The 26,225-nt window shown below is 41.6% G+C and overlaps 1 protein-coding gene across 2 annotated transcripts in view; it reads left to right on the top strand.

Moving 5' to 3' along the window:
- Nucleotides 1-26,225, top strand: part of LOC108411523 (PC3-like endoprotease variant B) — a 219,783-nt gene that overhangs the window by 43,854 nt on the left and 149,704 nt on the right. For both annotated transcript variants that reach the window (XM_017683140.2, XM_037530903.1), the window contains exons 4-5: nucleotides 15,048-15,129; nucleotides 21,424-21,530. In XM_017683140.2, the coding sequence (XP_017538629.1) occupies nucleotides 15,048-15,129; nucleotides 21,424-21,530 (189 nt within the window). The remainder of the gene's footprint in view (nucleotides 1-15,047; nucleotides 15,130-21,423; nucleotides 21,531-26,225) is intronic.

Below are 26,225 nucleotides of genomic sequence, written 5' to 3'. Positions count from 1 at the left end.
TTGATTATATCCTGTGAAGTACTTTTGTAGGAATAATATAATTTACTGTAAAGTTTAGCAGGGAGGCAAATAAGACAGGCATCCCAGCAATCAAACTGGAAACTGATGAAAGCATAAACTACATTTCTACATCTTTGCTGTTAAGCATGGGGCGGTTCTAGCATCACTATGGAGGTGGTAGAAGGCAGCTTCAGTGAGTAAGCTGTTTTAACTGTGCTCCATCAAAGTCCATAAATATATCAGAACAGGTGCTAAAAAGAGGTTTCGGACCAATTAATAGGACATCTGTTTTAGTCTGTCGTGAGTTTAATGAAATTGGAGCTCATCCAGATCGTAATTTCAGGGATACAGATGTAGGGGATCAGTGATGGAGGACAGAGGAGTGGAGGGGCTGGAACAGACTTAGAGTGTGGAAAGACAATGTGGATGTAAAACAATTTGGTCAAGCCAAAACATTGATACAGTATGTGTCCAAAAGAATACTAATTAGCTACTTTATGCCAGTTGCTGAGGTGCGTGAATGATCCTATGATCGCCATGCCCTATGGCAAGTGAAAGAGGGGTGTAAAGAGTTGACATGGTGTTTTGCAGAACTAATCATCCAAAATCAGTACCTGACCTTTTTTTTTTGACCGAATGCACTCCGATCTTCACAGCAGTCTTCCAACATGCTGTGTTAAACCTTCCCAGAAGAGAAGAGGCTGTTAGTGTGGTAAACTTGGATGAATATGTGTCTAGAAACGTTGGGACATAAGCTTATATCTTGTTGCTGAGTAACACCATCAAGTGCAGCCAGAAATACATTGACATTTAGGGAACTTAGGCCAGTTAGGGAACTGGCCCTATGACCGGAAGCTCGCCGGTTTGATCCCCAGTGCCGACAGTCCATAAGTGAGATGTCCTTGAGCAAGACACCTAACCCCCAATTGCTCCCCGGGCGCCGTGGATAGGGCTGCCCACCGTTCCGGGCAAGTGTGCTCACTGCCCCCTAGTGTGTGTGTATTGACTAGTGTGTACATTGTGTTTCACTTCATGGATGGGTTAAATGCAGAGGTGGAATTTCCCTGTTTATGGGATTAAAAAAGTATAGCTTAACTTATGCTCTCCCATCATTTCTACTGTGGAAAGCTTCAGTATCACATGCTAACAACCATGCTCCTGGAGATTTGTTTTGGAGGTGAAACCTGCAGGAAGGTAGATCTCCAGGTGGTGATCACTGAAAGACAACTTTCTGTAATATTGTTACTGTTCTTATAGCCTTTTTTTAGGCTGCTAGTGGACATTTCGGCAGCAGAATGAATATCAGCTTGTGATTTTTGTAAACTCTTAACATCACACTTATAACATACTAAGGCGTATTATTCAGTATGTCCAGGGACTTTGATGCTTTTCTTATGTTACAGAAGTGTGTAATAACACTTTGGGTTCTCTGTCAGGCCCATGGCCTGTTAAGGGGTTAATATAAACTAATAAAGGCTCCCGAGTGGCGCAACCATCTAAGCGCTATCTCTGTCATCAGGAGATCATGAGTTTAATCCCTGGTGATGCTAAAGTCCAAGAGAGCACAACTTTCTGGGTGTTAGTGTGTTTGTTTAACCATTTTCAAACCTCTCCTTAAGGAAGGCCAGTATTATATGTAGGTGGGTGGGTAGGATGAGCCCTTGTCTCCCCCCATCACTCAGTGTGACACTAGTCAGTGCAGGCGCCTTTTAGCTGACGTAACAGATCTGGTGGTTGGTGCTTTCCTCCGAGTGTCCAGTGACGTTGCATGAGCGGCAGTTTTGAAAAGAAGTGGTGGCTGGTTTCGCAGGCCTCGGAGGAGCCTGTGCAGTCTGTGCTGAGATTGGGGGAGTCCTAACTAGCAGGTGGAATTGGAGACGATTAAATTGGGGAGAAAAATCTGGTTCACCCATATATATATATACATATATATATATGTGTGTGTGTGTGTGTATGTATGTGTATATATATATTTATTTATTTGAACAAAATATTGTTGCGGCTGCCATGCGCCCAGTAGAAAGGGACTTTTTATGTTGTTTCACAGTATTTGCTGTTGTTCTTTGTTAAAGTGTGAATACATGTTGAATTATTGTCCTGTGTTTGAATTATTGTCCTACTTGGGGGCTCATTAGGGTGGGTCCCTGTTAGTAACCGTAAGAGAAAGAGTAGGGCTAGGAAAGACCTGCCTCTCGTTTCAGTTGCTTATCACCAGCAGAAACTATGGCTTCACCTGTCTTCACCTCTCTTCTGATTGATGCCACAATATTTTCCCTGTAACTCTGTTATGAAATTAACTAGGACACTGCTGGTGCTCTGTATGTAAGATGGTGAGCTGCTAGTGAGCAGTAATGGGTATTAGGGGAGGGGTGAGAATCCCATACTGTGATATTTATAAATGGTTTCATTCATTCATGTCATTACGGATAATGGTAGCTAAAAATGACCAGGGAGACCAGAGATCAGTCTGCCTGAAAACAGTCTTAGCCAGAGATGAAAACCATTATGCATTCCTAGCTAGATGGCTACTGATCCAAACACTACAAAACTTGTGTTAGTAGACAGAATGTGAGCAAAAGTGACTTTGAAAGGCAGGATTTTTGTTTACTGTATAGCGCAGACTTATTTGGAAATGCAGCCCTAGAGTACAGTGTAGATGCCAGCATCTGCACTTCCAGGGGTTCTGCATCCTGCTTCATGCTCCAGTGCCACAAAGGTCAACACACCACCAAAGAATCTCACCATTTGCAATTTTTGGCAGTGTGGAAACTGTCAGTGTGTAAATCAGAGTGATGCACAGTGCTAAATGGTTAAAAACACTCAAACACATCAGCGCAGGTCATTTAAACAAGTGTTCACACTGAGCTGTGATGTTTCATTTTAAAGTGCGCATTTATGCAAATTAGGGGTTTATTTTTGTTTTGATTAGCATTCTAAATGAGAGAGAGGAGGAGGAAAAGTGTATGTGTGTGTGCTTGCATGTAAAATCACCTCTGATTAATTACCCTCATTTAGTTCAGCCCCTAACGAGTCCATATGGGCTTTTAGGATTTCATTAAGTCCCTGAAATCACAGATTTGGATCTTGCTCATTTTCAACTATTACATTTTTCTGTATTTGAGTTATAAGGTCCAGTGTATTATGGTTAGGTGTAGACTATATCCAGCTGAGCACATTCCATGCACTTCCTTATATACATCAGTTGGACATGATGATTGAGATGTGTTAATATAGAGAATATGATATAATAATGCACATACTCAGGGACAGGGCTCCATGCAGGCCAGTAATTTTTCCTACTAAAATTGGCAAACCATGTATTTATGGAGCTCACTTTGAGCATGAGGGCATTGTCATGATGAAAGAGGAATGGGCCTTCTTCAAAGTTTTCAAAGTGAGCAACCCAGCCCAAACCATGAAACAAAACAGCTGTGGCTTATTATTCCTCCTTCACCAAACTTATACAGTTAGCACTATGAATTTGGAAGGGTAGTATTTTCTATTTGGATTTGTCCATCAGACTGTCTAATGGTGATTCATGACTCAACACTCCAGAGAATGTGTTTACTTTGTTTCAGTAGTCCAACTGTGGTGTTCTTTGAACCACTCTAGCTGATGCTTGGCGATCTGGTGATCTTAGACTTATGTGTGGCCATGAAAACACAATCCATTAAGCTCCTGATGAGCTTCTTGCGCTGACAATTGTTCTAGAGGTAGTTTGGAACTATCTACTCTGGAGACTGCAGACTTATATGTTTGATTTTACACACTCTCTAATAGGAGTGACCACAAATGTACTGTTTAGATATACCCACTTCTGTGTCTGATCCACTCATACCAGCACAACACACACTAACACACCACCACCACATCAGCATTACTGAAGTGCTGAGAATGATCCACCACTCAAATAGTACCTGCTCTGTGAAGGTCCATGGGGGTCCTGACCACTGAAGAACAGGGTAAAAGGGGGTAACAAAGTATCAGAGAAACAGATGGACTACAGTCTGTAACTGTAGAACTACAAAGTGCTCCAATGTAGTAAGTGGAGCTGATAAAATGGACAATGAGCGTAGAAACAAGGAGGTGGTCATAATGTTATGCCTGATCAGTGTACACTTTATATAAGTATACACTTTATATCAGTCCAGACCCCTAAACTTAACCCTAAAAACAGAACTCCAGAAGAGTGTTGATTAGTTTGTTTTCTGCGACGGTGTATGAGAGATTTAATTGCACCTTTGCCAGAGCTGGGTGTGTGTCATAATAGCATTTGGAGCTACTGCCATGTGTGTAGTAAACACAGTTAGTGTGTTATGTGGCTCACAGCCAAAGGCTTGCTGAGAGAGCGGATCCAGTCATTAATGTCTGCCTTCAAATAGACACTGGAGACCAGCAAACTAAGCATGTGTTTTCATACATTTTCAGAACAATAGGTCCTGAATGTATAGAGTGTTTTTTCCATAAAATATTTCATGATTTTAAACTAAAAGAACAAATATATTTCTTTTTGGTTCTTGAGATGAAAAAAATTGCGAGTTTAATTTATGTAAGGTCTTTCTAAAACCCATAAATACTTAACAGAAATAACAAATTACTTAATCAACAATAAACAAGCAACCCACAGCAACACATGCTCACACAAGACCTCAGCTGGCAAGGAAAAACTCCCTGCACTAATGTGCAGTGTCACACAGGTGGCCTACCCAGGAGACCCTGCAGCCCTTAGCCATGGGGTGGGAGGGTAGGGTCATGGTGGCATTGCACGAGCAGCTGATCCCGACAACCTCATACAAGTACAAGCAAATGGTCTATGCAGCCTCTTAGGCTTTGTTCACACAGTAAAACTGACCCAAATCTGATTTTCTCACCAAATCAGATTTTTTTGTTTTTTGTTGTTCACATAATCTTTTAAATGTGACCTGTATGCCACAACAGAGCATGCTCCTAAACTGACCCACATGCAGAAAAGAACAATGCTTCATGTTGCTTCACGTGGTACGCTCATCCAGAAGCAAACAGTCATGACTTCCAACGGACGTCAGCTTTAGAACTTATTTGAGCTCACCTTTAACTGTTCTCCCACTTCCACTTTCTTTCAAATGCTCTTCGAACATGAATTGCTGCATATTGGATACGTATTGGATATCAGTACCAGATAGGAAAGGCTACATTCACATTACTAGATTGAAGTGGCACAAGTCCAATCTTTTGCCCTAATGTGACTCAGATCTGATGTTTTCAGGGCTGTGCGGGCACAAATCCGACCTGTGCCACTTTCATATGTAGTCGTAAATTGGATACGTATTCGACTTGTGGCCAAGCGACCTTAATGTGAATGCTCAGATCGGAATTCATGAGCCTGTAAAATGTGGAAATGCAGCACATCTCACTTCTTCCGCTTTCGTCTTGCTGTAATAATGAGTAGCTGAGAGCTGATCAGAGTCAATTATCTTTGCAGCAACGGCTCGTTCTGCTCATTAGTTTGCTGATGATTCACTTTTACCTGCTGTGTGAACAAAGGCTTAGCTGGTGCAGGTCTGGTCTAAAGAAAATAAAGTTTTCTTTAATAACACAATTCCATTTTCAAAGCATAGATTACAAAAGTATTGTATTATCAACATTTGGTGAATCCTATCCTGGTGACAATAACAGTACTTTGCAATGCTTAACAAGGTTGGAGAACACCTGTTGAGGGATCTTGGATCTCTCCTCTATGCTGAACATTTCCAAATCCTTGATATGTTTGGGTTTTTGTTTGTGGACTTCAATACACACCACATGTGTTCAACTTGTTTTAAATCTGGAGAATAAGAAGGCTATTATAAAACTAGAAGTGTGTTTGGGGTCATTATCTTGCTGAAAGGTAATCCATGGCAAAGTTTCGGCCTGGCAAAAGCAGACAGATTCATGTCACAAGATTCAAATTCATTTTACAGGAGCCCCTGGACCACTAGCAGCAATATAGCCCCAAAGCATCAAAGATCCACCATCATATTTAATGTTATGATAGTGCTCATGTCCAAAACTGTCACATGATTGTTTTCATATTTCATTTTGTGGCTTGCTCTTAGGAAATGCTCCTTTAGTGGAAATCTTCCAAAAAGCTTCAGGTCATGGAGGTGGCCTCTGAAATTTGAAAATTCAACTAAACTGTCTGAAGGTCTGAAGCTGATCTTTGGGTTCTTGTTTTTCTCTCTTACTATCCTCTTCACTGCACATGGGGGGCATATTCTTATGAATCATCTTTCTAGCAAATTTTTAACTGTTTAATGCTTCATTTTTATTGCCCTCATTGTGTTTGATGTTATTTACTATGACCGTTTCCTGTCATAAAAAAAATGTGCAGGTCCACAATGTTATGTCTCATTTGAGTTGACAGCTCTTAGGTTTTATCCTGGTTGATGGGTATTTTACATGTATGTGACCTCATATTTATACCCCAGGGAAACAGGAACTCATAGGAGATCATTAGCAACAATGGAGTTCCTGACGACTTGAAACAATGAAAATATTCTTTCCTCAAATATTCAAATTCCTTTGGTTTTATTGAATATATGTTTGGGGTGCTAGTAGTTATACTCCATATCTGAAACGAATCTGAAAGAATATTAAATTTCTCCAAACATTTTTGAGAAACATTTGAATCATTGTATGTATTGTTTGTCCAGTTCACTTTTTGCCCAGTTCACTGAGGGGCGTCAGTAATTCTGGGATTGACTGTAGGTATTTACCTGTATGTATGACCCCATATCCTGATAAGATATAAAAGCAAGCCTGTATGTGTGTGTGTTTGTGTGTGATGAGCTGACCCTCAGGCTCTCTCATTTAGCCACTGTGCTAATTACACCACTAACACTTGTAATTACATAATTACAGACATACACTGCCAACATGAGCTCAGATTAACCAAAAATAATCACACACACACACACACACACACACACACACACACTCGCACAGCAGGCCATCTCTGATTGGGAGTTCAAGTTAAGTTTTGTTATTTTACAGAGTGGACCGTTTCTAACTTTCTGAAGCATCTGCATTTCTCTCTTTCTCTGTCTCTCTCTCTCTCTGTCTCTCTCTCTGTTTCTCTCTCTCTGTCTCTCTGTCTGTCTCTGTCTCTCTCTCTCTGTCTCTCTCTGTCTCTCTCTCTGTCTCTCTCTCTCTGTCTCTCTCTCTCTGTCTCTCTGTCTGTCTCTGTCTCTCTCTCTCTCTCTCTCTCTCTCTCTCTCTCTCTCTCTCTCTCTCTCTCTCTCTGTCTCTCTCTCTGTCTCTCTCTCTGTCTCTCTCTCTTTCTCTCTCTCTCTCTCTCTGACTTGCTGTCTCTCTGGATACCTACCTATGTCTTATGTGCTTTTTGTGCCTTGAAGGTATGGTAATATTTTCTTCGAACTTTTCCATAAACAACGCACACACACACACACACACACACACACACACATGTACACACATATACGTCATTTAGCTCTGCTCTGTGGCCTCCTCGCAAGCAATAGAACAAAGACCAGTGAAAATCAATGCGTCTTTGGAGAGAAGCTTACATTCAAGTTAGTTGGTTGCCCATGATCTGTGTCAGCTAGCTAAGAAAATAAGCCAGACATAGCAGACTTTCTGATGGTAACGTGGTCTCTATGGGTCACCATATGAGACCATGAAGGTGTTATTCTGTTAGTTATTCTATTTTTAGTGAAGAAAACTGCCACTCAGTAATATTTTCAGGGTTACACAGACACTATAGAGCACTCACGAAATAAATAGAGGCACCTATGGAGCTACTGCTGAATACTGTAATTTTAAATGGTTTGTCCTTTTTAAACAAATGCCCTCCCGTTCTTAGCATAGAACAACGTTAATTATTTCAACACTGCTGTCATATGATATGTAAGGCTTTTCAGCTCCAGATAAAAGGCTTTCTAGCAGTGTCTTATGTACATTCCTGACATTAGTGCACTGGTTTATTCAGCCAAAGAGCTGATCAGCTCAAGCCAATCAACACTCTGTAGCCGTAATACAGGGTGAGTCAAAAGTCACAGAACACCGTTGTATTTCTGAAATGAAAGGAAAAATGACACATATGAATACCCCAGCAAGTAATGGGTGAGGTGGCCTATCTTTTAGTCCATGTCCACATAGGATCAAGGGCAAGTTTTTCCAATGGGAAGGTGGTCATGTAGCAGATAAAAGAAGACCAGAATTGTCTCAGAAATTGTATGCCACAATCAGATTTGAAATATCTCTTGTGTTTCAAAAGTTATCAACACAGAAAGTTGCAACAACAACTGGGAACGTTGCCTGTGATGCAGCTATTTGACGTGTTCACTGTGCTGTCCCTGGTGCTGAACACAGAGCTGAAGGCGCAGGATCCAATCGTTATGAACCCGCATGAGAATCTCTGGAGAAATGCTGTCACAAGCCTCCACAATGCAGTGCTGTTGCAGATTTTTTCAGCATACACAATTTGTTTGAGATGACCCCAGACATAAAATTCGATAATAAAATGAAAAATAAATAAAACGGTGTCCTGTGACTTTTGACTCACCCTGTACGAGTGCAATGGAGAACCATGACTATTAGTGCTAGCCCTTCATTTCAGGCCACAAATGTCAAACCTGGTCAAAACATAAGAAAAAACCCACCTTTATGACAATGTTAATTTGTGCCATCACTCCTGTTCTTGTATTTTGTTAGCATTAAGGTTTTCACATTTAATTCACATTTATATTTTTTGGCCATTGTAGATTGGATTAAGACATTTGAAGCGTCTAAAAGACATTCCACTTGAGGCATGAATCTTAAGACATGCATATTAGCATATGTTTTACCTAGCAGCACTTTCACAGTGTGTTTACATATACTTTATAATCCCATAACTGCAGAGTATGGTGTTTATATGACCATTTGAATAATTGGAAAAAAGATGCATGATCATTGAGTGCATGTAAACGCACTCAGGGACTCTTTTAATAGAGAGGCCTGGTAAAATGCCGCTGCTCATGTGCGCCCTCTAGTGTTTTGTAGTCATGTTTTTAGAATAATGGGAGAAACACGAAGCGGCCTGGCACAAATTAAACGGGTCTCTGACATTGTTTCAAAATGTCTAGCCAAACTTCTGCCAAATTCGAAGTATACGTGTGAGTGTGCCTTTAATGCTGATCAAGATGCTGGATAAAAGCAGTCTTCGGTCATAAACTGTTATATTTGAATGTTTTTGGTAATCAACCACTGATAACTAATGTCTGCATGTCAGTGTGTTTTACTTGTTCATGAATCGTCTGATGCTGTTGGGATTTTTGATTCATTATTGTATATGATTGTAATTTTGAGGCTAATTAATGATACACCATTGCTATTAAGAGTGCTTTTCTCCTATCAGTTCCATATCAAAGCTATTTATTAATTCCTCAGTCGTCTGATGCTGGTGGGATTGTAGCTTCTTTTCGGATCATCACCACTCTGAAGTGTTTTCATTTATTAATTTATTTATTTTACTTTTTTTTTTTTTCGTTGGTGTTTGATTTTCAAACCCCGGTCACATCGAGGCTCCAGCGGCCCTATAAGGAGCTTTCACGCTCTCTGGTTTGCTTTAGATGTTTAATTCCCCTCTCCTTTGTGTGTGATAAACCCGCTCAGATCTGTCCTGCCACACACACCCTGCAGGACGCTTTAGAGCCAGCTGAGCTGTGACCAGCTGCCAATCAAAATCAGCGCCACGGAAACCGCCTGAAAGGAGCAAGGGGGTGGGGGCGTTGGGCTGGGGGATGGGATGGGGGAGAGGGGGGTGATGGGGGTGCCACACTCTTCTTCATCCTTTCTTTTTTCCTCCTGTTACTTCTCTTCTCACAGAGGGAAGGTCCCTCTTTCTCTTTATGTTCTTTCTGTCTTTAACTTCTCTCTCTTTCCTCCTCTCACTTTTTTCTTTCTCTGTCATTCTCTCTTTCCTGTTTCTCACTTTCCTACCCTCTGGCCCTGTCTATCCGTCCTCTCTTTCTGTCTCTCTTTCTCTCTTTCTATATGACAGTATATTCTGGATCACTGACCCATTCAAAGGATCGGACACACACTATGTGCAGATAATGAGGAGTGTGTGAGAGAGAGAGAATGATAAACAGTGTGAGTGACAGGGGGACTCTGGTGGTCTCAGGGCTGGTGTGTGTGTGTGTCTGTGTGTGTGTGTATCTGAGTCTGAAATGTCAGCGCTGATATCAGCTTCGCTCCCAGAGCATGCTGGGTACTATCACTCCGACACAGCTGCTTAACCTCTCTCTCTCTCTCTCTCTCTCTCTCTCTCTCTCTCTCTCTGTCACCGTTTAAGTCTGAGTATGTCTATGTCTGAATCTGTGCCCTATTCACTACACAGTGCACTGTTTCAGGCTGCTCCTAAAACTAGTACCTATTCATTGTATAGTGCACTAGTTTGGCTATCGCTGTGTCTATGCCCTGTTCACTATTTGGAGTTGTGTCTAGGACTGCGCTCTATTCACTGCACAGTACACTAGTTAGGGTTGTGTTAGTTAGTTTGAGCTATGTCTGGGTCTATTCCCTGATCACTGTACAGTGCACTAGTTTGAGCTATGTCTGGGTCTATTCCCTGATCACTGTACAGTGCGCTAGTTTGAGCTATGTCTGGGCCTATTCCCTGATCACTGTACAGTGCACTAGTTTGAGCTATGTCTGGGTCTATTCCCTGATCACTGTACAGTGCACTAGTTTGAGCTATGTCTGGGCCTATTCCCTGATCACTGTACAGTGCGCTAGTTTGAGCTATGTCTGGGTCTATTCCCTGATCACTGTACAGTGCACTAGTTTGAGCTATGTCTGGATCTATTCCCTGATCACTGTACAGTGCACTAGTTTGAGCTATGTCTGGGTCTATTCCCTGATCACTGTACAGTGCACTAGTTTGAGCTATGTCTGGGTCTATTCCCTGATCACTGTACAGTGCACTAGTTTGAGCTATGTCTGGGCCTATTCCCTGATCACTGTACAGTGCGCTAGTTTGAGCTATGTCTGGGTCTATTCCCTGATCACTGTACAGTGCACTAGTTTGAGCTATGTCTGGGTCTATTCCCTGATCACTGTACAGTGCACTAGTTTGAGCTATGTCTGGGCCTATTCCCTGATCACTGTACAGTGCGCTAGTTTGAGCTATGTCTGGGTCTATTCCCTGATCACTGTACAGTGCACTAGTTTGAGCTATGTCTGGGTCTATTCCCTGATCACTGTACAGTGCACTAGTTTGAGCTATGTCTGGGTCTATTCCCTGATCACTGTACAGTGCACTAGTTTGAGCTATGTCTGGGTCTATTCCCTGATCACTGTACAGTGCACTAGTTTGAGCTATGTCTGAGTCTATTCCCTGATCACTGTACAGTGCGCTAGTTTGAGCTATGTCTGGGTCTATTCCCTGATCACTGTACAGTGCACTAGTTTGAGCTATGTCTGGGTCTATTCCCTGATCACTGTACAGTGTGCTAGTTTGAGCTATGTCTGGGTCTATTCCCTGATCACTGTACAGTGCGCTAGTTTGAGCTATGTCTGGGTCTATTCCCTGATCACTGTACAGTGTGCTAGTTTGAGCTATGTCTGCGTCTATTCCCTGATCACTGTACAGTGCACTAGTTTGAGCTATGTCTGGGTCTATGCCCTGATCACTGTACAGTGCACTAGTTTGAGCTATGTCTGGGTCTATGCCCTGATCACTGTACAGTGCACTAGTTTGAGCTATGTCTGGGTCTATGCCCTGATCACTGTACAGTGCGCTAGTTTGAGCTATGTCTGGGTCTATGCCCTGATCACTGTACAGTGCGCTAGTTTGAGCTATGTCTGGGTCTATTCCCTGATCACTGTACAGTGCGCTAGTTTGAGCTATGTCTGGGTCTATTCCCTGATCACTGTACAGTGCACTAGTTTGAGCTATGTCTGGGTCTATTCCCTGATCACTGTACAGTGCACTAGTTTGAGCTATGTCTGGGTCTATTCCCTGATCACTGTACAGTACGCTAGTTTGAGCTATGTCTGGGTCTATTCCCTGATCACTGTACAGTGCGCTAGTTTGAGCTATGTCTGGGTCTATTCCCTGATCACTGTACAGTGCACTAGTTTGAGCTATGTCTGGGCCTATTCCCTGATCACTGTACAGTGCACTAGTTTGAGCTATGTCTGGGTCTATTCCCTGATCACTGTACAGTGCACTAGTTTGAGCTATGTCTGGGTCTATTCCCTGATCACTGTACAGTGCGCTAGTTTGAGCTATGTCTGGGTCTATTCCCTGATCACTGTACAGTGTGCTAGTTTGAGCTATGTCTGAGTCTATTCCCTGATCACTGTACAGTGCGCTAGTTTGAGCTATGTCTGGGTCTATTCCCTGATCACTGTACAGTGCACTAGTTTGAGCTATGTCTGAGTCTATTCCCTGATCACTGTACAGTGCACTAGTTTGAGCTATGTCTGGGTCTATTCCCTGATCACTGTACAGTGCACTAGTTTGAGCTATGTCTGGGTCTATGCCCTGATCACTGTACAGTGCACTAGTTTGAGCTATGTCTGGGTCTATTCCCTGATCACTGTACAGTGCACTAGTTTGAGCTATGTCTGGGTCTATGCCCTGATCACTGTACAGTGCGCTAGTTTGAGCTATGTCTGGGTCTATGCCCTGATCACTGTACAGTGCGCTAGTTTGAGCTATGTCTGGGTCTATTCCCTGATCACTGTACAGTGCGCTAGTTTGAGCTATGTCTGGGTCTATTCCCTGATCACTGTACAGTGCACTAGTTTGAGCTATGTCTGGGTCTATTCCCTGATCACTGTACAGTGCACTAGTTTGAGCTATGTCTGGGTCTATTCCCTGATCACTGTACAGTACGCTAGTTTGAGCTATGTCTGGGTCTATTCCCTGATCACTGTACAGTGCGCTAGTTTGAGCTATGTCTGGGTCTATTCCCTGATCACTGTACAGTGCACTAGTTTGAGCTATGTCTGGGCCTATTCCCTGATCACTGTACAGTGCACTAGTTTGAGCTATGTCTGGGTCTATTCCCTGATCACTGTACAGTGCACTAGTTTGAGCTATGTCTGGGTCTATTCCCTGATCACTGTACAGTGCACTAGTTTGAGCTATGTCTGAATCTATTCCCTGATCACTGTACAGTGCGCTAGTTTGAGCTATGTCTGGGTCTATTCCCTGATCACTGTACAGTGCACTAGTTTGAGCTATGTCTGGGTCTATTCCCTGATCACTGTACAGTGTGCTAGTTTGAGCTATGTCTGGGTCTATTCCCTGATCACTGTACAGTGCACTAGTTTGAGCTATGTCTGAGTCTATTCCCTGATCACTGTACAGTGCGCTAGTTTGAGCTATGTCTGGGTCTATTCCCTGATCACTGTACAGTGCACTAGTTTGAGCTATGTCTGAGTCTATTCCCTGATCACTGTACAGTGCGCTAGTTTGAGCTATGTCTGGGTCTATTCCCTGATCACTGTACAGTGCACTAGTTTGAGCTATGTCTGAGTCTATTCCCTGATCACTGTACAGTGCACTAGTTTGAGCTATGTCTGGGTCTATTCCCTGATCACTGTACAGTGCACTAGTTTGAGCTATGTCTGGGTCTATTCCCTGATCACTGTACAGTGTGCTAGTTTGAGCTATGTCTGGGTCTATTCCCAGTACATGACTGAGTTGCCCTTGATCAAGGCACCTAACCCCGACTGCTCCCCAGGCGCCATGGATAGTGCTGCCCATTACTCTGGGCAAGTGCACTCACTGCCCCCTAGTGTGTGTGGTGTTTCAGTGCATTAATGGGTCAGATGAGGTGAAATTTGCCCATTGTGGGACAGCATCACCTGTTTAAAATCTTTTTGAGCAATTTATAATTGCTCCTGTCTAATGTTTTCTGGAATATGAATTTCAGAATGAGCATATGTTTACTGACAAATCATTTTAATATAAAGTTAAAACATTTAATGTTTTCTTTTTCACTTAAACACAATATGGATTTATTTGCATTTCACATACTGTCACATGCTAAGTTGAGGTTCCTACACATTTGCATGTATTTTACTATACTGGGTAGACACATTTGTACACACATTCTCTCTCCCTCTCACCTTCTCAGACAGCTTGTCTGTCCATCTGTGCCCTCCTTCATCTCTCCGTCACCTTCCTTTTGTGTGTGTGTGTGTCTGTCTCCTCTAGATGATGAATATCTTGGCCGTGGGGTCAGTGTCAGTGTGGTCAATCGTGCACATCCTATACACACAAACACACACACACACGCGCACACGTCTATAGCACACGTTTGACGTCTATAGGTTTCTATTGATTCGTGTTACTGTAGCTAAATACTACACATAAACCTAAACCTAACCCTAACCCTAACCTCAGTATCCAAAAGGCAAGTCTTCTGCTCATTTAGTTTTCAAATAGAAAAGTAATTGTGGTGAAAAAAATACGTCTCTTGCATACAGAGATTTCTCTGTTTTAATGTTATTATGTACCATAGATGATGAAAAGCAAATGTTCTTCAATATTGTACATTGAGAAACGTTATTCTTGAATTTGCATATTTGCTTACACAGTCTTTCACAAAGTGGTGAATCCCTCCTCATCTTCACTTCAGAAAGACTTGGATGGTTTTTTTATACCCAATCATGTACTGACCTGTTGCCAATTTACCACCAGGTGATTTTTTTTTTTTTTTAGCATTACATTACTTTATCAGCCTTTTGTTCCCCCGTCCCAACTTTTAGACTGTGTTGTTGGCATCAAATCCAAAATGCGCATATATTTTTCAAAAAACAATAAAATTTCTCAGTTTCAACTCTTTTTCTCTGTGGCCATCATAGGTCAAGGGTTCTAACATTTTCATTTCACTGCATGTTTAACACATCAAAGCTGTTTGGATGTGTCTGTATATGTGTGAGAGAATGATTAATCCAGTATCTCTTTGAACTGAAGCTAACAATGTGTGTGTTTGTGTGTGTGTGTGTGTGTGTGTGTGTGTGTGTGTGTGTGTGTGTGTGTGTGTGTGTGTGTGTGTGTGTTGCAGGTGAAGTGGGTCCAGAGGCAGAATATACACTTCAGAGAGAAAAGAGCAGCTCTACAAGGCCTAAAGAACAACACACTCCTCAGTGAGTGCAGTGTGTGTGTGGGTGTGTGGGTGTGTGGGCGGGTGTGTGGGGTTGGGTGGGTGTGTGGTTGATGATTAGTGAGTACAGATGGGAATTATAGTCAAATTTTGTATTTAAATTTGTAACTTTATATTGAAAAAAAGAATAAAAGAAGATAAAAATTCCTAAATAAATTAAGTAAGTAAGAAAGACAGACGTAAGCAAGCTGGAACCGGGTGCTGTTTGTATTATGAATAATTTTGTGTCTTTCATTTTTTGAAGTTCAACATAGGAAGTAAGTTTTTTTTTGTCAGAGCTGACATATTTTATATTTTGATTAGAGTGATTTCAGCAGGCTGCGCCTCCCTTGGTTGCTTTTCTGTTCTTATGGGGACCGGCCCCTACTGATCTACAACATGCACACTGGCAGTGAATGACTGTATTATATTAAACCGTTGTTGTCGGTCCAGAGTGTTTTTAATCAGTGAAAACAAAGCAGTAGTAGGTAACTTCATGAGTGTCCAGATTCATTGGTAGGTCATTTTGTTCTGCCAACTCTCACGCACTGGCAGCAAGACTCACGCAATCCAGTCTACTCTCATGCCCCTTTGACTATTCTAATCGCACTGTAACTGTTTTCACCTAAAACTGTTTAGGACTAAATCAGTGAGCATGTAAAGAGTTATACTGCAGTAAATCTAAATTAGTACACGCCAAAATGAGTTAGAGCTGGTTTATCTGTGCTTTTCTGCAACACTTCTCATTCATTGTGCAGTAGCCTTTAGCTGGCTGCAGCAGTCTTTCTATGCTTCATTCTTTGGTCTGGATAACAAACTCTGACCGACCCAAACTGCAAGCTCTACACTGCCCTCTGGTGGAGTACAGACAGGCATATTTCTCTCTCTGCTTCTTAAATTAGAGAATAAATAGAACGAGACATTGAATTAAGTATTTGATCTTTCAAACTTTAATTAATGCTTGAATATTGAAAAATTCTGACTCATTCCTAATACTGTGTGTGATGTGAATGTGATTGTTTTCTTCTGTGTTCCATTGTTCTTAAATACTGATAGAAGTGTTGTTACTATAGGGGGAGGTGTGCGTTTGTATGTGTGTGTGTGTTTGTGTGTGTGTGTGTGTCTGTGTGAACACTCACGTAGCTCTGCAGTGAGCCTCCTTCACAGACAGAAACGTGCTCTCTTCACCACAATGACGCCTCACTTTCAATCTGCAACTCAAAGAGAGGGAGAGAAGGAGAGAGAGAGTGAGAGAGAGTGAGAGAGAGAGAGGCAGAGAGAGAGAGAAAGAGGCAGGAGTGATAAAATAATGAGAGAAAAATGGAAGGACTAATGGGGAAAAATAGTATAGGAATAAATACAGAGAGACAAAAGGAATAGCACTGAGAAATAAAGGAATGAGTACAGAGAGACTAAGGGATGAGTGTAAAGAAAGGGAAGAGTGTAGAAAAATAAAGGGATGAATCTGGAGAGACTAAGGGAAGAGTGTAGAGAAATAGAGGGATGAGTACAGAGAGACTAAGGGAAGAGTGTAGAAAAATAGAGGGATGAGTACAGAGGGACTAAAGGATGAGTGTAGAGAAATAGAGGGATGAGTACAAAGAGACTAAGGGAAGAGTGTAGAAAAATAGAACAAAGAGTACACAGAGACTAAGGGAAGAGTATAGAGAAATAGAGGGATGAGTGTAGAGAAAAAGAGGGATGAGGACAGAGAGACTAAGGGATGAGTGTACAGAAAAAAAGGGATGAGTACACAGAGACTAAGGGAAGAATGTAGGAAAATAAAGGGATGAATCCAAAAAGACTAAGGGAAGAGTGTAGAAAAATAGAGGGATGAGTACAGACAGACTAAGGGATGAGTGTAGAGAAACAGAGGGATGTGTACAGAGAAACTAAGGGATGAGTGTAGAGAAATAGAGGGATGAGGACAGAGAGATTAAAGGAAAAGTGTAGAGAAATAGAGGGATGAGTACAGAGAGACTAAGGGAAGAGTGTAAAATAATAGTGGAATGAGTACAGAGAGACTAAGGGAGGAGTGTAGGAAAATAGGGGGATGAGTGCAGAGAGGCTAAGGGAAGAGTGTAGAAAAATTGGGGAATGAGTACAGATAGATTAAGGGAAGAGTGTAGAAAAATAGTGGAATGAGTACAGAGAGTCTAAGGGATGAGTGTAGAGAAACAGAAGAAAGAGTAGAGCGAGACTAAGGGAAGAGTGTAGAAAAATAAAGGGATGTATCCGGAGAGACTAAGGGAAGAGCATAGAAAAACAGAGGGATGAGTACAGAGAAACTAAGGGATGAGTGTAGAGAAATAGAGGGATGAGTACAGACAGACTAAGGGATGAGTATAGAGAAACAAAAGAATGAGTACAGAGAGAAAGAGAGATGAGTACAGAGCAATAGAGGGATGAGTACAGAGAGACAGAGAGATGAGTACAGACCAATAGAGGGATGAGTACAGAGAGATGAGTACAGACCAATAGAGGGATGAGTACAGAGAGACAGAGAGATGAGTACAGAGCAATAGAGGGTTGAGTACAGAGAGACAGAGCGATGAGTATTGAGTAATAGAGGAATGAGTACAGAGACAAAGAAAGATGAGTGTACAGTGATAGATGGATGAGTACAGAGAGATAGAGACATGAGTATAGAGCAATAGCGGGATGAGTACAGAGAGACAGAGAGATGAGTATTGAGCAATAGTGCGATGAGTACAGAGAGAAAGAAAGATGAGTGTACAGTGATAGAGGGATGAGTACAGAGAGTCAAAGACATGAGTATAGACCAATAGCGGGATGAGTACAGAGAGACAGAGAGGTGAGTATTGAGCAATAGTGCGATGAGTACAGAGAGAAAGAAAGATGAGTGTACAGTGATAGAGGGATGAGTACAGAGAGTCAAAGACATGAGTATAGACCAATAGCGGGATGAGTACAGAGAGAAAGAAAGATGAGTGTACAGTGATAGATGGATGAGTACAGAGAGATAGAGACATGAGTATAGACCAATAGCGGGATGAGTACAGAGAGACAGAGAGATGAGTATTGAGCAGTAGAGGGATGAGTACAGAGAGACAGAAGCATGAGTATAGAGAAAAAGAAGAATGAGTACAGAGAGAAAGAAAGATGAGTGTACAGTGATAGAGGGATGAGTACAGAGAGTCAAAGACATGAGTATAGAGCAATAGAGGGATGAGTACAGAGAGACAGAGACATGAGTGTCAGGCAATAGAGGGATGAGTACAGAGAGACAGAGGCATGAGTATAGAGAAAAAGAAGAATGAGTACAGAGAGAAAGAGAGATGAGTATAGAGCAATAGAGGGATGAGTACAAAGAGACAGAGAAATGAGTATCGAGAAACAGAAGAATGAGTACAGAGAGAAAGAGACATGAGTATAGAGCAATAGATGGATGAGTACAGAGAAAGAGAGAGATGAGTATTGAGCAATAGAGGGATGAGTACAGAGAGACAGAGAGATGAGTATTGAGCAATAGAGGGATGAGTACAGAGAGACAGAGAGATGAGTGTACAGTGATAGAGGCATGAATACAGAAACAGACATGAGTATAGAGCAGTAGAGGGATGAGTACAGAGAGACAGAGAAATGAGTATTGAGAAACAGAAGAATGAGTACAGAGCAATAGAGGGATGAGTATAGAGCAATAGAGTGATGAGTACAGAGAGACAGAGAGATGAGTATTGAGCAAAAGGGGAATGAGCACAGAGAGACAGAGACATGAATATAGAGCAATAGAGGGTTGAATACAGAGAGTCAGAGACATGAGTATATTGCAATAGAGGGATGAGTACAGTTAAACAGCGAAATGAGTATTGAGCATAAGAGGGATGTGTACAGAGAGACAGAGAGATGAGTATAGAGCAATAGAGGGATGAGTACAGAGAGACAGAGATATGAGTGTATAGTGATAGAAGCATGAATACAGAGAGACAGACATGAGTATAGAGCAGTAGAGGGATGAGTACAGAGAGATAGATACATGAGTATAGAGCAATAGCGGGATGAGTACAGAGAGACAGAGAATTGAGTATTGAACAATAGAGGGATGAGTACAGAAAGACAGAGAGATGAGTGTACATTGATAGAGGGATGAGTACAGAGAGACAGACATGAATAGAGCAGTAGAGGGATGAATACAGAGAGATTAGTATAGAGCAATAGAAGGATAAGTACAGACAGACAGAAAGATGATTATAGAGCAATAGAGGGATGAGTACAGAGATGAGTGTACAGTGATATAGGAATGAGTACAGAGAGACAGAGAAATGAGTATTGAGCAATAGAGGGATGAGTACAGAAAGACAGAGAGATGAGTGTACATTGATAGAGGGATGAGTACAGAGAGACAGAGACATGAATAGAGCAGTAGAGGGATGAATACAGAGAGACAGAGAGATTAGTATAGAGCAATAGAAGGATAAGTACAGACAGACAGAGAGATGATTATAGAGCAATAGAGGGATGAGTACAGAGAGACAGAGACATGAGTGTCAGGCAATAGAGGGATGAGTACAGAGAGACAGAGGCATGAGTATAGAGAAAAAGAAGAATGAGTACAGAGAGAAAGAGAGATGAGTATAGAGCAATAGAGGGATGAGTACAAAGAGACAGAGAAATGAGTATCGAGAAACAGAAGAATGAGTACAGAGAGAAAGAGACATGAGTATAGAGCAATAGATGGATGAGTACAGAGAAAGAGAGAGATGAGTATTGAGCAATAGAGGGATGAGTACAGAGAGACAGAGAGATGAGTATTGAGCAATAGAGGGATGAGTACAGAGAGACAGAGAGATGAGTGTACAGTGATAGAGGCATGAATACAGAAACAGACATGAGTATAGAGCAGTAGAGGGATGAGTACAGAGAGACAGAGAAATGAGTATTGAGAAACAGAAGAATGAGTACAGAGCAATAGAGGGATGAGTATAGAGCAATAGAGTGATGAGTACAGAGAGACAGAGAGATGAGTATTGAGCAAAAGGGGAATGAGCACAGAGAGACAGAGACATGAATATAGAGCAATAGAGGGTTGAATACAGAGAGTCAGAGACATGAGTATATTGCAATAGAGGGATGAGTACAGTTAAACAGCGAAATGAGTATTGAGCATAAGAGGGATGTGTACAGAGAGACAGAGAGATGAGTATAGAGCAATAGAGGGATGAGTACAGAGAGACAGAGATATGAGTGTATAGTGATAGAAGCATGAATACAGAGAGACAGACATGAGTATAGAGCAGTAGAGGGATGAGTACAGAGAGATAGATACATGAGTATAGAGCAATAGCGGGATGAGTACAGAGAGACAGAGAATTGAGTATTGAACAATAGAGGGATGAGTACAGAAAGACAGAGAGATGAGTGTACATTGATAGAGGGATGAGTACAGAGAGACAGACATGAATAGAGCAGTAGAGGGATGAATACAGAGAGATTAGTATAGAGCAATAGAAGGATAAGTACAGACAGACAGAAAGATGATTATAGAGCAATAGAGGGATGAGTACAGAGATGAGTGTACAGTGATATAGGAATGAGTACAGAGAGACAGAGAAATGAGTATTGAGCAATAGAGGGATGAGTACAGAAAGACAGAGAGATGAGTGTACATTGATAGAGGGATGAGTACAGAGAGACAGAGACATGAATAGAGCAATAGAGGGATGAATACAGAGAGACAGAGAGATTAGTATAGAGCAATAGAAGGATAAGTACAGACAGACAGAGAGATGATTATAGAGCAATAGAGGGATGAGTACAGTGATATAGGAATGAGTACAGAGAGACAGAGAAATGAGTATAGAGCAATAGAGGGATGAATACAGAAAGATGAGTCTACAGTGATAGAGGGATTAGTATTAGGTGAGGGTAAAAGGATTCGGGGTAAGTGAAGGAGAGTTATCTGGATGAACCAGTACTCACTTTGAGCTGGTCTGTTAAGGATATAAGTATGGAAATCATATGCTAATATGATGCTAATGAGATGCAAATCTTGGAGTTGTGTCCTCCATCAGCACGAGAGTGGATTTCTGAGACCCTTCACACACGCACACACGCACACACACACACACACACACACACACACACACACACACGGACCCTTCACCACTTGGTGGTGAAGAGACACCTTTGCATCACACGCACACACACACACACACACACACAATAACACAATTTTTTAGCATCATTAGCGTTGTGAAGAGTATTTCTTTAATATTCAGTAAATATATGCCTGAAACAATTAGTTTGTTCACCCTTATATCTCTCACTCTCTCACCAGAGTTTGCTGAGCTTCCTGGGCAGAAGCAGAGGAGGCGGGGTTTTGGAGACACTGTTCCTGATTCCTTACATTTCAATGACCCTCTGTGGCCCATGCAGTGGGAACTGGTGTGTCACTTTCACTGAAACGTGTTTAAGTATTCAATAACTGCTATGCGTTATTCAATAACTGCTGTGAATTATAATTATTGTATTTTTCCTATATTAAGTGCTGACACTGAAAACTTGAGAAAGGCCTGAAAAAGATTATATTATATATCCATCCATCCATTTTCCAAGCTGCTTCTCTGTCAGGGTTGCACTGGAGCCTATCCCAGCAGTCATCAGGTGGAAGGCAGGATACATCCTGGACAGGTTGCCAGTCCATCGCAGGGCAGACAGACAGACACAGACAGTCACTCACACACAGAGGCAATTTAGCATGTCCTATCGGCCTGACTGCATGTCTTTGGACCATGGGAGGAAACCGACGCAGAGAGAACATGCAAACTCCACACAGAGACGACCTGGTCACCCGGCCGGGGAATCGAACCCAGGCCCTTCTCGCTGTGAGGCGACAGTGCTACCCACCACGCCACCGTGCTGCCCTATCCTATATTATATTATATTATATTATATTATATTATATTATATTATATTATATTATATTATATTTATTATATTATATTATATATTATATTATATTATATTATATTATATTATATATCAGTGATATTAAATGAAGAGAGATGTGTCTAGAGTCAGATATTAAAATAGGCAGAGTATGCAGAGAATAGCGGTGACTGCTAGAAGAGAATAACATGCTATGATACTGAATTCCCTCCTTTGGCATGGATCATCATAAAAAACACGTTCCCATCAGCAGCAAATTGAATCTTTTGAAAGCGGACACAAGTACGCATGGAGTGTTCACCTTTGTCAAAAAAGACTGAACTAAAGAAGAAGTTTGATAAGTCTTCCATGAACAAGATAGGTGAGACACACTCTACAAAACTCTCTAGCTCACTACCTATGTGCATTGTGTGCCTGCGGCTGCATTGTCTCAAACTGATAGGGTATAATTAAGCTGTGCCTACCTGTTTTTATTTGAACAGCTCCATTAACACTTATATTGTTTATAATTTATAATTTATTACAAATAAGGGTAATTTTTTAGTCTTATTTCTTACTAGGTTAATTATTTTTTGTAATGTTTTTTATGACTTAAAGGGACAATAAGCAATATTTAAGACCATAAAAATGTTTGAGGCTAACCTGTCCAGGGTGTATCCTGGCTTCTGCCGAATGACCGCTGGGATAGGCTCCTGCACAAGACTCCTGCAAAAGACACCTGAATTCTGATTGGAGCTTTCTCTTTAAGGTCAAAGGGCCACGAATTGGATAGGCATCCGATCTGGAATCTCATATGAGAAGGCCTTGTTCTGACTGCCAGCACAAATCTGGAATTTTGGCATCCAGATTGTATCCAGATTTATTTATGAGCAAAAGAGCAAAAAAACATAAAATCCAATTTTTGCAAATTGTATCCAAACTACATTTGGAGGTGGTTTGAAATGTGATTCCATTCAGAATTTTATATATGCTTCTCAGCCTGGATGCTCTGGCCGAACAAATTGGATTTCTAAGTGTCTTTTCGTCACTTGCGACACGACAAACAATGACGATGTCAAATTAATGATGGAAGTGCTGGGATTCAAGATCACCAGGAATTCCTGCATATGCCAGATCATTTCGGAGAGTGAGATGATGCACCTCTATCTCTCCGGCACCCGCATTTGAAATTTGCATCACCAGCAAAGCTACATAATTACAAATCATGCTACAGACAGTTGTTTCAAAAGATCTGATCTGAGAAACAAATCCGATTTAATCTGAAATTGATAAAACCTGATTAAATTGAATGTCCATACAGCTTTGAAAACATCAGGCCTGTTTCACATCAAGACAAAAGATGGTAAAGCTCCCCGGGCGCCGTGGATAGGGCTCCCCACTGTTCCGGGCAAGTGTGCTCACTGCCTAATGTGTGTGTCTATTCACTAGTGTGTATGTGGTGTTTCACTTCACAGGTGGGTTAAATGCAGAGGTGGAATTTCCCCATTTGTGGGATTAATAAAGTATCACTTCACTTCACTTCACGTCACTTCACTTCACTTCACTTCACTTCACTTCCCATTTTACCCTGGCAATGTGAACACTTCCTTTCATATGTGGTCCTGATCAGATACATAAGAATGCTCTGATTGGAATTCATGTGTCTTCTTTCACATGCTGCATAGTTCAGCATTAACAAGGCAACGGGGACAAACCTGAAATTAATGCCAGCACATGATGCAAAATCATGTGACCCTTTCCGCTTTCGTGTTGCTCTGATAGCAAACAACTGAAAGCTGATCAGAGGAAATTATATTTCTGACGAAGGCTCGTTGTGCTGGTTAGTTTGTTCTTCATGACACACGTGGTTCATTCACATGACGTTATTGATTAGCATGTGCTCATGTGGGTTGTTTTAGAACACAGCTTTGTTGCCATTAATGGCAGATGTGAGTGATTTACATAGACGTACAGTACTGTGTTGTAACGCGGAGCGATGAGGCGGTCGCATGTGCGGAGGTAACGCGACTTTTATTAAGGGCAGATCAAGGGTCGTGGTCAAAACAGTCCAGGTTCAAAAAGCCAACACAGAGAGATCATGGGTCAGACATGACAAACAAACTATAAACAGGGCAAAGACACAAAACAAAGACTGATACAATCAACAGAGACTGATACCTCAAGCAACGACCGGCAAACACTAAGGGCAAACACAGGGCTTAAATAACAGGGTACAGAGGGACAGGTGAACACAATCAGGGACGGAGCAACCAAACAGGGGGCAGGACTTAAACCAAAACAAACGCACATGGACAAACCAAAGCAAAAATGCACATGGAGTGGGAGGAGCCAATCGTGACATGTGTGAAAGTCTTAGGCACCCAAGACACATTTTAAAAATCTATTTATTTGTGCAGTTTGTGTTTATTTTCTGAGAAAAGTGTTAATCTTTGAATAAACAAAATTTATAGAATATTAATTAATAATTATTTATATGTCTGTGTGTATATATGTATATATATATATATATATATATATATATATATATATATATATATATATATATATATATATATATATATATATATATATATATATATATATATAAATCATTATTACTTAATATTCTATCAATTTTATATATATATGTAGTGGGTGGCATGTTGGCGTGGCGGGTAGTGCTGTTGCCTCACAGCGAGGAGGGCCTGGGTACGATTCCCTGGCCGGGTGAAAGGGGTCCTCTCTGTGTGGAGTTTGCATGTTCTCCCTGTGTCTGCATGGGTTTCCTCCCACAATCCAAAGACATGCAGTCAGGCCAATTGTACATGCTACATTGCCCCTAGGTGTGATTGTGTATGTCTGATTGGTGACCTGTCCAGGGTGTATCCTGCCTTCCGCCTGATGACCGCTGGGATAGGCTCCAGCACCCCCCTGTGACCCTGATGGAGAAGTGCCTTGGAAAATGGATGAGAAAAGATGAGAGAGGCCTGTAATTGACATCATAGGTAGACCTCAACTATGAGAGACAAAATGAGGAAAAAAAATGTAGAAAATCACATTGTCTGATTTTTAAAGAATTTATTTGCAAATAATGGTGGAAAATAAGTATTTGAACAAAAGTTCATCTCAATACTTTGTTATATATTCTTTGTTGGCAATGACTGAAGTCAAACGTTTTCTGTAAGTGTTTACAAGGTTGGCACACACCGCTGCTGGTATGTTGGCCCATTCCTCCATGCAGAGCAGTGATGTTTTGGGGCTGTCGGCGGGCAACATGAACTTTCAACTCCCTCCAGGTTTTCTATGGGGTTGAGATTTGGAGACTGGCTAGGCCACTCCAGGACCAGAAGAAATGCTTCTTATGAAGCCACTCCTTTGTTGCCCTGGCAGTGTGCTTGGTATCATTGTCATGCCATTGTACCAAACAGTTCCACTTTGGTTTCATCTGACCATATGACATTCTCCCAATACTCTTCCGGAAACATCCAAATGCTTTCTTGCAAACTTCAGACGCGCTCGTCTGGCACTGCAAGATCTGAGTCCCTGGCGGTGTAGTGTGTTACTGACAGTAGCCTTTGTAATGTTGGTCCCAGCTTTCTGCAGGTCATTCACTAGGTCCCCCTGTGTGGTTCTGCGATTTCTGCTCACTGTTCTTGTGATCATTTTGACCCCACGGGCTGAAATCTTGCGTGCAGCCCCTGATCGAGGGAGATTAGCAGTGGTCTTGTAGGTCTTCCATTGTCTGATTATTGTTCCCACAGTAGATTTCTTCACACCAAGCTGCTTGCCTATTGCAGATTCTGTCTTCCCAGCCTGGTGCAGGTCTACAATCTTGTTTCTGGTGTCATTCGACAGCTCTTTGCTCTTCACCATAGTGGAGTTTGGCATGTGACTGTTTGAGGTTGTGGGCAGGTGTCTTTTATACAGATAACAAGGTCAAACAGGTGCCATTAATACAGGTAATGAGTCGAGGACAAAGAAGCCTCTTAAAGAAGAAGGTACAGGTCTGTGACAGCCAGAAATCTTGCTTGTTTGTAGGTGACCAAATACTTATTTTCCACCATTATTTGCAAATAAATTCTTTAAAAATCAGACAATGTGGTTTTCTGAATTTTTTTCCTCATTTTGTGTCTCATAGTTGAGGTCTACCTATGATGTCAATTACAGGCCTCTCTCATCTTTTTAAGTGGGAGAACTTGCACAATTGGTGAC

The sequence above is a fragment of the Pygocentrus nattereri genome, chromosome 19 (genome assembly GCF_015220715.1).
Source record: "Pygocentrus nattereri isolate fPygNat1 chromosome 19, fPygNat1.pri, whole genome shotgun sequence".
Taxonomy (NCBI): domain Eukaryota; kingdom Metazoa; phylum Chordata; class Actinopteri; order Characiformes; family Serrasalmidae; genus Pygocentrus; species Pygocentrus nattereri.
Note: the sequence above shows the minus strand (reverse complement) of the source record. Positions and strands in the feature narration are given on the sequence as shown.